The sequence below is a fragment of the Schistocerca gregaria genome, chromosome 8 (genome assembly GCF_023897955.1).
Source record: "Schistocerca gregaria isolate iqSchGreg1 chromosome 8, iqSchGreg1.2, whole genome shotgun sequence".
NCBI lineage: Eukaryota > Metazoa > Arthropoda > Insecta > Orthoptera > Acrididae > Schistocerca > Schistocerca gregaria.
This window is the reverse complement of record NC_064927.1, coordinates 382,778,335-382,790,284: the sequence shown is the minus strand read 5'-3', so window position 1 is coordinate 382,790,284 and position 11,950 is coordinate 382,778,335. Positions and strand designations below refer to the sequence as shown.

At 42.4% G+C, this 11,950-nt stretch overlaps 1 protein-coding gene across 1 annotated transcript in view; it reads left to right on the top strand.

The window, feature by feature from the left end:
* The first annotated feature begins 303 nt into the window (after positions 1-303).
* LOC126284821 (protein yellow-like) overlaps positions 304-11,950 on the top strand; it is an 88,151-nt gene continuing 76,504 nt past the window's right edge. Inside the window, exon 1 of the mRNA XM_049984032.1 lies at positions 304-533. Coding sequence (XP_049839989.1) covers positions 464-533 — 70 coding nt within the window. The 5' untranslated portion in view covers positions 304-463. The remainder of the gene's footprint in view (positions 534-11,950) is intronic.

Genomic DNA, 11,950 nt, shown 5'->3' with positions numbered 1-11,950 from the left:
TGACGACACTTAGCGCCAGAGAAACTGTAACACAGCGTTCGTAGAGTTGTGCTCTCGTGTCGTATACCCTCTCATCGCGTGCTAACGCTTGTTCGCTGTTGCAAGCACATGCTAATGAGCACTGGATAGTCGTCTGCGAATGCGCGCTTGCTTGTGTCTGCTCCCATTTGCTTCGGTGTGAACGAAGCTTTCAAACGACGGCCCTCTTTGCCGCTCACCAACGGAGCGCCTTCCGGGAACGGCATCGTGCCTTCCTCGGCTTCCTAATCATTTTCGAGTATCACGACGCAGGAATTTCTGTCTCCCGGACTGGTTCCGAGCGCCAGCTGACGCACCGATTGTTATCGTCGAATTTCCCGGCGCGTTCGTCCGTGACGCGCATGCGCAGTACAATCTGAGCGTGAGTTGGCGTCCGAGTCACCTTTCTCCTCTCGCGTCCGCGTTCTGTTCTCCAGTCTGCGCTATGGCCCGCCACGCGCTTCACCTGTGGCTGCTGTGCCTCGCAGCCGTGATCTTCGGTCTGTCTGATGCCGGTAAGCGTCACTTCTCCAGCGTCCAATCTTCACACGGTGTTACCACGATATATACCGGTTACCGACAATGCGACTTGTTTTTTTTTATGTTCAGTTTACACTAAATACCCGGTAGCATTAGCAGACTTGGAATTTGTTATCAACAGTCTTCCTTTGCCAAATGTTGCCCGAGCATTTTTACGCACTATCAAGAGTTTGTCCGATTGTCCTGTGAAGCGTACGGTATTTTCTCCGTCAGAGAACACCTTTTATCATTCTGTATTTATTTTTCAATTTTCGGTAATAGTATCGATAGCACTACGATTTGCGATAGAGGTGTTTCATTTGTAAGCTTACATTTCAAATTCTGTGGCACACATTAGCAATACAACAAGCGAAAAATTTTATCGTGTATCTTTTCGTCGGGGCTGAAACAACTACTATCGACGAAAGAAAAAAAAAAAAAGCGTGTGTTACATCTATGTTTACGGATATTCGAACGGCTACATTTCTAAATTTATAATCCAGTAGCCAAATGAAACAGTGTAGTTGGAAGAAGGACATTTCTCCATCAGACTGTGTACAATTTTCGTTTTTGTTATTTTCGCATTTCCAGTTTAGGGCATTGCCCATTGTCAAATGTAACACACGTGGCTACATCATTGTCACTGCTATAAAAATTGCTTGCCATGCATAACTGCGCACGCGATTTTTAAATTAATGACGTCGATGTAGCGACGTATATTGCTAGAGACACACCTGGGAATGGGCAATACCCGAAACTGGTAGTGTGAAAAGAAAAATGTTTTATTCACAGTCAGATGGAAAAATTTCCTTCTTCAAATTTATCTAGACTAAGAAAATGATTTAAGCAATACAAGTGACAGATTTCAGACGTTCCTCATTTTTTTCTTTCATCGGTAATAGTTATGCTGCCATGTAACGGGATTCATTTGATTTCGCAATATCATCCAATACATTTGTCATATTTCCCGCCAAAAGTGGTACTTATTATGGTCCAAAAAACATTATAACGTCCTTGGACTCTTATTTCATCAAACCATTGTATTCAAGTTTATTTTACGCTTCGATTCCAAAGGTTCAAACTTTTGCGATGATGAATTAGGCCTAGTACTTATTGTCATACCAAAACAGACAGATACCAAATTATTCAGCGATACACGGTGTACTTTTTTATGACATGAAGTACTAACTAACACTGTTCAACACTTGAATTGCGCGTTCAAAACTAAATATTGTATATGTATACTGAAGTCGAAATTGCCTTCTGATTTGTTTTTGATGGGCCCGTAATTTGTTTTACACGATGCTTCTCATCCAGCCAAACTGCCCCAACACGTCGTTTAGTTACAAAATATCAGTCACCTTCCTACGAAACGACACTGTCATCTTAACCGGAATTTTGAAGTCGCTTAGTACATTGCAGGAGACATTTGATTTGATTATATATTTGTATACTCCCTTATGTTTCCGTGTTTGTCATTCGTAAGAGAAGTAGTAATAGCCCTGCCAACCACATATTTCACTCAGTGTGAGATGCTGTGTACAAGCGTTTCGCAATGGTGTTAGTAGCATATTCAGTCGGTGAGCTTTGGATACAATGTGAGAACTCCTTCACTCTGTGCTCTGGAAGGTACTTGTGTAGCTGGCTTTCCACTACCTTCCTCCAACCTGTTGTGACGTTGCTTATGCTCCTGTGCTATATGGATGGCTGTGATGTATAGAGTAGTATTTGTGCTGCTAAAGAGATGAGTATGGAATGGCACGTAGGGACACTGTGAAACCCGTTCCTGGCACGTAGTCTAACAGTTTAAAATCCGCAACCTAAAAACCAAGTAGCGCTTGTTCAACATTTGTAGTCATATCGTCTTCAGTTGCTTGTAATATTACGATATGTTGATGCTCCAGGCCACTGAAGATGCCTTGAAAAGAATAAAGGCGAAAAGCCTTGTATTTCATTCAGTTGTAGTTAGGCGGTCCAATAGTGAAAATTATCAACATACCGTAACCAGTGCCTCATGCTCTTTCTCCTTGAGACACTTGGTAGGCCCCTAAATGTTAGGGGTTTAAAGGAGTACGTTTGCGCGTATTCTGGTGCTCTAGAATCGCGCGTCCACTTTCCCCTACTGTCGGCAGCTAAATACTAACGACGAAATTATCTTTCAGTATCAAAATCTCAGTTGGATACCTCAGTGTCGAATACCACCACAAAAGTGTGCGTTAGCGCACATAGTTACGTAGAGAGGTAGAGACGATATCTATTAAAAATATTTAGTCGTTTTTTCACAGGGATTCAGCTACTTTCCAGATTTAAAAAGCAGTTTTAAAGCCCTGTGATGTCGCAGAAAATGTTTACCACTCTAGATTTACGTCCATTCTATGTCTGAAAGCGACTTGATACCCCTTAATCTATCACAAAGAAACTGAGTCAATGAAAATCAAATACCGTATATCTAAAATTGTCTTTCCATTCCATCATTATAACATACGATAAAGTGGAATCAGTTTTATTATGTGAAAGATTACAGATTTCCTCGGGAACCACTTATTAATGTTATCTATTGATACATCACAGTTCCTGATTTCAGAGTCCACATTACAGACTTTGGTTTGTGTGCTCCACGGACAGTTTAGGTTCCTTATGACTTTCAAAACAAAAGTTTTCGCAGAGTTTTAAATGATTTTACCTGGGTGATAAAGTGATAAGATAGGATGCCAGTGGTTATCGGCTGTCCATTCACGGAAATATTTTTCTGAATCAACATATAGATCTAACTGGTTTCTCAGATGTATCTGATGGTGGACTATGAATTCCGAAATCAGTAATGTATCAACATGAACTGCGGCCTGAGGAAGCCTGTCATATTTCACATAATAAAAGAAACAGAGGTTGCATAACTCCGAGATGCCATCATCGACACCAGTGGAGGAGATGGAAATCAAAGTATCTTTTTCACCTCTGTTCACACACAGGTTGGTTCCATTCTAAGATATTTATTTATTTTACTGTGTGACAGAATGAGCTCTTAGCGACATAAATGTTTTTTTGTTCGAAGTTCATTGTGAGATTTGTAATAAGCCATACAAATATTTCTTCTGAACGAAGAGTATATGTAGCAACCTGGACATTTGGAAACAGAGCTAATTATTTCCATTGGGTAGCTGCCGTACACTAAATCACCAGTCAACAAGCAGAGAAACAATCAGTATTTCGATTAGCTTTCAGTAGCTGTCCAGGAAGCTCTGCATTGTACTGCAACCAGAATGTTCATTCGATGGACGACAGGGTTGATAAACGGACTATACTGCCGTTGTTTAAAGAAAATGAGAATTTCTCCCTTCGCAAGCTTGTTCTATTCACTACAAGAATTCATCGCAGTTTCTTTCGCGATAACGTATTTTGTAATTGTGTGGTCACCTTCCGTAATACCACATCGCAGTTTGTTCTTTCAAGCGGCGATGTGTACGCTAGTCTCAATTTTTATGAAACATGAAATTTTCATTATGTACAGGCAGGACACAAAACCAAGAAGGGACTTCGTGGCATTATGAATACAAGTACGGCTGCATCATCAAGCACTTGAAACTGTTTCGTGGAAGACTCATAAACATGAAAGGCATTTATAGTGTAGTTAAATCATTGCCGTAAAGGTAATTGTAATCTGAATAATGTTTCTGTTTCCTCGATTTTATCACGCTTTAACTATGCCGATCAGCTACGTTTCTTGTGAAACATGCAACAGCGCTGCAGCTGTGTTCTGTGGCCTTCGCAGACCGCGCTCGGTGAAAGCGAACACAATCCTGTCTGCAGTGGATACCTTCTCTGTAGTTGTAGAGTAGCTCTTGAGTGACTTTGAAGCTCTCACGCTGCAGTGCGAAGGAGAGAGAATGCCTACGTTGTTTTGTGGAGATCGCTGTGACGTACGTGTCATAATGTACAGTTAATGCGATCATCATCCCGCGGTCGTGCTACCATTATCATCGGTTTTTACTGCGCAGCTTCCAGCTCCTATCTTGCCAATCCCGTTCTTGTAATCTCATACCTCTTCTTCAGTACCCGACTTTCTCATCCGAAGTAGCTAATACTCTCAAATATCTTTTTTATGTGAAAAAAGAATCAATACCGCACCAACGCTTGTAACGAAAATACAGTGATACAAACTTTCAAACAAAATTTGTGACCGGTCTGAGACTTTCTTGGTAGGTAGGCCCGACACAATCCGTAGCAGAATCCACACAGTATTTGCCACTGAGCCCCTCATACAACGCGATTCCGCGAGGATGATGCAGGCGTACGGATATGATGGGGGAATGGTAAATGTATCAATCTAAGACAAGAGACCGTGATACCGGAACTACCGAGTTATAACCAAAAATCGTTCTAATACCTCTGACAGTGGAATACATGTACCTGCACTGTCGTTGGTAAGGTTGTAGATTAGGCAACTTTAGGAGGTGGTACAGTGATCCAAAACAAGATGTAACTGATTGATTCTTCTCATGTTCAGAAATTAGAACGAGCGATCTATTTTACTTTGTAAAAGTTTTCTATAGTCAAATTACATAAGTTTTTCTTTATTTTTGACTACTTGTTTCGACAGATGTAACTGTCATCGTCTGGTCTTCAAAAATTATTTATTACAAAACGTGTTCTAATTCACATTGACACGTTTTGTAGCAAATCATTTTGGAGACTAGAAGACGACAGTTGTATCTGTCGAAACCGCTTGTCAAAACTAAAAAAGAATTTATGCGATCTCTGCTGTAGAAAGTTTTTATCGAGAGAAAGTCGTCTAGTAAACATGGGCTCTAAAATGCATACCTCAAGAGCAACGAGCACTTGCTCGGTGTAACAGATGATTTTCACAGCATTCAACGTGAACAACTGGTCATAGCTCTTAAAGTAAGCATTTTAGAGTCGATGATTACTACTGATTCTTGTTTTGGTCCTTACTACCACCTGGAAAATCCTACCCTACAGTCCAAGCAACAACTGTATCGGTACATATATTCACTATCAGAGGTATCAGGGCGATTTTTGCTTATAACATTCGACACGGTCATTTCGGGACCAGGTTCCCTTACTAAAACGGATACTCTTCTCCATCATCCCTGCAAATTGGCAACGTCACGAAATTACTCTGTATGACCGCAGTATAACACAGAGCCCTCGAAACAAAAAATTGTGTCTAACAGCTGGAAGAAAGAACAGTTCATACCAGTCTACCAGGGAACTAAAAGTAAACAGAAGATCTATCGTTTAGTCTTCTTCAGGTGCATCTGTTGTAGAATTAGAAAAAATGGTTCAAATGGCTCGAAGCACTATGGGACTTAACATCTGAGGTCATCAGTCCCCTAGACTTAGAACTACTTAAACCTAACTAACCTAAGGACATCACACACGTCCCTACCCGGCGAAGGATTCGAACCTGCGACCGTAACAGCAGCACGGTTCCAGACTGAAGCGCCTAGAATCACTCGGCTACAGCGGCCGGCTTAATTTTCAACATTCTTCTGTAGTACCGCATCTCAAGTGCTTCGAGTCTCTTCCGGTTTCCCACAGTCCATGTTACCAATGTCAAAGTATTATTTCACAAACCTCCTAGTCACTCCAATGTACGAGGTGTACAAGTATGGAACCGAAATTTCCCTATAGATGGTGATAGCCGTCGTTGTAAGGGCAGTGAGACCGCGTCTGCAGCGCCATCTGCTTCCTGTAACGGCTGTCGACGAATGTCAACACACAGTAACCCATGTTCCATACATCGGTATCTGTTTCAAACCCATAAACATGTCGAGTTTTGTGCCTGTGAACTACGATTTGCGGACAGCATTGATTTTCTGTTATCATTTGAAGAAAATTGCAGCAGAATCGCATCGAATGCTTATCGGAGCTTTCGGCAAACATGCTCTTGGGAAAACATAGTGTTCCGCGTGGTTCAAAAATGCAAAAGTGCTGATTTTGATGTGAGAAACGACGAGAAACGACCCAAAAAGTTCCTTAGGACAACGAATTGCAGGCCTTATAGGATGAAGATGATACTCAAAAGGAACTCTCGAAACAATTGAATATGATACAGAAATCCGTTTCTTTTCCGTTAAAAGCTATGGAAAAGGTGCAGAAAGTGGGAAAATGGATTCCACCTGAACTGAATGAAAGACAGCACACAGCACAAGATATCTTGTGAAATGCTGCTTGCTAGATACAATAGAAAGTCGTTTCTTCACCGAATAGTGACAGGTGATGAAAAATGGATATATTTTGAGATTCCTAAGTGTCGTTAATCATGAGTGAATCCAAGCAAACCATCGACTTCCACTCCATCACTTTGTAAAGAATACAATGCTCTGTGTTTGGTGGGATCAGCAGGGTGTCATCTATTATGTGCTGCTGAAACCTGGTGAAACCGTTAACAATGATCACTACCCACAGCAAATGATCGATTTAAATCGATCATTACGTGAAAAACGACCGGAATATGGAAAAAGACTAGAGAAAGTCATATTGCTCCTTGATAACGCCCCATCACACACAGCAAAACGGATCAGGGAAACGATCAGTGCGTTCAGTTGGGAAATACTAGGGCAAGCGGCTTATTCTCCAGACTTGACTTCGTCCGATTATCGTCTATTTGCACCACTAGGACGCGCTCTCGCTGAACAACGCTTCAACTCGTATGAAAATATACGAAAATGGCTAGCTGACTGATTCCCTTCAGAAGAAGAACTGTTTTTTTGGCGTAGCATTCATAGCGTCCCAGAGAGGTGAGAGAAATTTATAAATATCAATGGAGATTATTTTGAATAAAATACTGTTTTTTCAGTTTCAAATAACAGACGTGTAATTATTGCAGCCAAATTCCGGTTTCATACTTCTACACCTGGTACAATGCTGCACGCTCGACCATTAGGCGGCTGCAGGGGGGCGGAGCGATTGACAAACATCCATCGCGCGGAAGTTCAAAAGGTGTGCTTCTAGATCGTCGAAGCTCTGTACTGTCAGAATTACGACCCGAATCTTCGAGCGGGGTCGTTTTCTGGGGCTGATACCTTGCAAGCGTGTTGTTTTTGCTCCTTAAAATTTCAGGAGAAGTTGGTGATATTTCCTCGTGAGTAAATCTGTGTGTCTTGCACTACTACAAACTGTCTGTCTCATCAGACTGACATATGCCCGAATGCGCTGAAAACGACTCTGGTTTTACGGGTTGAAAATGTTGATGTGCAAGTCGCTATGCGGTGCGCTTCCACTGCTATCAGAGCAGGACACACACTGTGCACGTAACTTGAGAGATACTTGACACGGCGGTGTAGCACGTTCGCGCTTGTTTATCGGCGCGATTGCTGGACGAACCAGTCGGCCTTCGCGGCTCTAAGAGAAGCAAGCGGTGGGTCTCGCTGTACACAACGCTTACTCCGTCATCTCACCTCATAGCGTACACTCTTTTGCTGCCCGAGGGGACTCATCACCTTTGACGTGTGGGCGGGGAATTCCCGAGGGTCACTGCGTGCACGGTGACGCTACAGAGGTCAGCAACGTCATCACACACACACACACACACACACGCGCTCACGCGCGCGTGCCAGAGAGAGAGCGCACGCGCGCTCACAAACTAGTTTTCGTAAACTGGGGTGCTCCTACACAAACAACTAGATTCCGTAAACTGGGGAAAACCACCAACCGTTAAGCAATTGACACAATGAAGTTGAGTCTGTTGCTACTACTGTGATGCAGCACAAAAGGTTTCACCAATCACGCGCAACGGATTTCTGGTACATGCACTTCCGTACTTTCACGAGAGACTAGAACCGGAGCGAGACAGCCAGAAAGTTTGCTGCCGGCCGGAGTGGCCGTGCGGTTCTAGGCGCTGCAGTCTGGAGCCGAGCGACAGCTACGGTCGCAGGTTCGAATCCTGCATCGGGCATGCATATGTGTGATGTCCTTAGGTTTAATTAGTTATAAGTTCTAGGCTACTGATGACCTCAGAAGTTAAGTCGCATAGTGCTCAGAGCCATTTGAACCATTTTTGAAAGTTAGCTGCTGACGGCAACAGGGGGCAGGACTGCAGGTATCCAGTGGTGGGTAGAGTATGAGGTTACGGTGCGTAGTTGAACTGCTTAGTCGACGAGTAACTCACAACAGTACTACGGTGCTAGTGGTGTTACTACAAAACAACGCAATGCAACGATAAACAAAGCGAGCATCGCATCGTATCTACAACAGTTGCCGAAGTTGACATTTCGTCAGAAAGGAAACAAAGGAATTTCGCAGAGTGAGAAAGAAGTGCCAGGTGATATATTAGCCTTTCTGCAAGTTGAGTCAGTGAAATATGTGCTGCCATATATTCTACATGTAGATATATACTGTCTGGGCAATCTACATGAGGAGCGCAATGTTGACAATACGTGCTTAGCAAGTGCCGGCCGCGATGGTCTTGCGGTTCTAGGCGCTGCAGTCCGTAACCGCGGGACTGCTACGGTCGCAGGTTCGAATCCTGCCTCGGGCATGGATGTGTGTGATGTCCTTAGGTTAGTTAGGTTTAAGTAGTTCTAAGTTCTAGGGGACTGATGACCTAAGATGTTAAGTCCCATAGTGCTCAGAGCCATTTGAACCATTTTTGCTTAGCAAGTATAAATAATACTAAAACAGATGTCGATCGATGCAGTTCATCATTCTTGTCGGATAGGGAATAACAGATCTCGTCTCTATTGAAACGCAGTGAAGGACAGTTGTTGTCCAAGGAGCGAGTACCAAATATAATTACGCAGCACTGTAAAGAAACAATTATGAATAGATTTCGAAAAAGTCCGCAGCTGTATGACCTTGTAACGCATAAGAAAAACTATGGATATTCAAGGGAGGACAAGGCGCAAGTTTCAGGAATGTTCGATGTAATTTACTGGATGCGCATGATAGTGACCTACTACGTTACGCACATTGAATTGTACACGATAAAGATTACAGTGGCTTGAAAGGAAACAGTTTATGGTTGCAAAACTTTAAACGGTGCTGCAGAACTGGAAAATGTAAGATAACGAAATTACAGACAAAGCGTCAACACACAGCAAACTACGGAATCAGCCCGAAAATTTGTGGATTAGATAAAGAAAGTTATCACTTCGTCTAGTAAGGAATTTGTTTACAACTCTGACAAATCGGTATTTGAAGAGGAAATGAGAACGAAAGAAACCTTGGAAATTAGAGGTACCAAGACAGCTGAATGAAGATCAACTAACATCAATGCCTTTAACACACCCGCTTTCAATTATTCCGACTGTTAGTCTGCCTCATAAATTGGCTGGAACATTATTTATTGTGCTACGAAGAGTTGGAAATGCTCTGCTCCTATGAATTTTTCTTGTGGGTGTAATCTTGCAATGGCAGTAGGGAATATCTGCGTCACAGCAAAGAAGAGGCGGAAAATGGGCGTAACAGGACAACTAATATGGTATGAGCACTGCTTTTGGCCAATAGCTGGCCAAAATAACTTGCCTTTACTTGATTCCTGGTATACATATAAAAATCATACTCCTGAAAAGTGTACGACATTGCATTTCATACCACCTGGAACCACCAGACAAATTCAGCCTCTACATCTTTGTTTTTTCGGTGGCTATAAAACATATTACCGCACTATCTTCAGCTACGCCTTAAAGGACACCCAGTTTCACGATAAGATCCACTACAGGCTGTTTCGCATTCGGTTGCATGGCATCACATTCCATCAGTTCTCATCGCCCCGTAACACCAGTATGATTCTATATGCATTCTTTAAGAGTGGATACATAGCTGAACGTACTGCACGGTTTGTAACTCCCAGCAAGTTCGCCTTCGATCTTGAAGGTGCGAACCTTTGTGATCGTTATACCTCGCCATTTTTCATTCGGTGGTCATGGTGCAAGTTAATAGTTTGTTTGAACATTTCTTGAATGTCTACGATGTCCATTTTATGACGTGTATGACTTACATCCCATAGAAAACTGATCTCAGCACCTCCAGAACACTTATTTTCTGTCGCCTTCCTGATCCACATTGTGGGTCATTAGCAGTTAATATTTTTCCTGCCATGACTGTTAACACAATACTTTCAAATGAGCCTTACTAAACACACATCACATTCAAAGGGTTCCTTGTTAGGAGCAAGCGAGATAGAGCAGGGACAAGACATTGGATTTGTATTGGCATGGAGTGGTTTCTGAATCGTCATCCCTACAAGCAAATATCTTTACCGTGTTGTAAACCAAACAATTTCTGTTGAATAACAGTGCGGTTTCTTGGAAAAGCTCCTGCTAAGACTCGGATGATGTCGACTTTGAGGGGAACGATGTAGGTTACTGAGTCGCTGTCTATTGTTACTGACAAATGCTAAAGCAATACGGAAGCTCCCCAATGGAATGTTATAGACACATTACTGTTCACGATATATAGTGTGATCGAAAAGTCGTGCACATCAAAAACTAGACATATATGTTTTTCTTTTAATTTGATAATCTCACATTGTTTATAAGAGATACTCAAAAAGATTCTGTAATACGTGCCCAAACTCGTTTACTATATTGAAGGGCACTTTGCGGAGGACGTTGACACTGGTGTTAATGTGCGCTTTACGTTGATCTTTCGTTCCTCCAGTTTGTGCAGCCTTTCTTAATATACCTTTGCATTAAGATAGCACCACGGGAGACATTAAATCAGTATAACGTGAGGACCATAGTCCTTAAGAGATGACTCGACCACCCAAAAAATTGGCTTAAGAAATGATGTGTTCCGTTAGGTGGGCGACAAGTAGCATCGCCCTGCTGCAACCAAAAATAACTTTTGTCTGCCTCAAGGAGCGAACTGTGTAATGATGTTTTGGTACACAACACTGTTCACTGTAGCCAGAGAGAGTAGAACAGACTATTCGACGACATGATACGGCACATCACACTCCAGTTTCCTGGCAGTGTTCACTTTAAAAAAAATTGGATTTTCATTTGACCTAATTCTTGTGCTTTCACTATTCATATATCGATTAAGGTGAAACTACGCCTTATCAGTGAAACAAACACGGTCCAATTCTGCCATTCCTTGGATGTCAGCAATTGACCAAATGATGACGCCCATATTTATCCGACGCCTTCAATTCCTGCGCACTACGAACATTATATGTGCGACATTTTAATTTGTACATCGTTTGTCAGCACTCTCATGCGAAATCTGAGATTGGATTGGGCAGACACTGCTCCCAAACTTTTTGAAGGCGAGCGGTGTATCACATGGGGCAATATAGCGTCCGTCAAAATGGCCGGCCTCCAGGTTCTCTTTTTGTCTACATCTGCTCCGCATTCCCGGAAACAGACGACTAATCTCGGTGTTTTTAAATTGTTCGGCACTGTGGCATCTGGATATGTCCCAGTAAGTGCAACACCACTAGCGACAA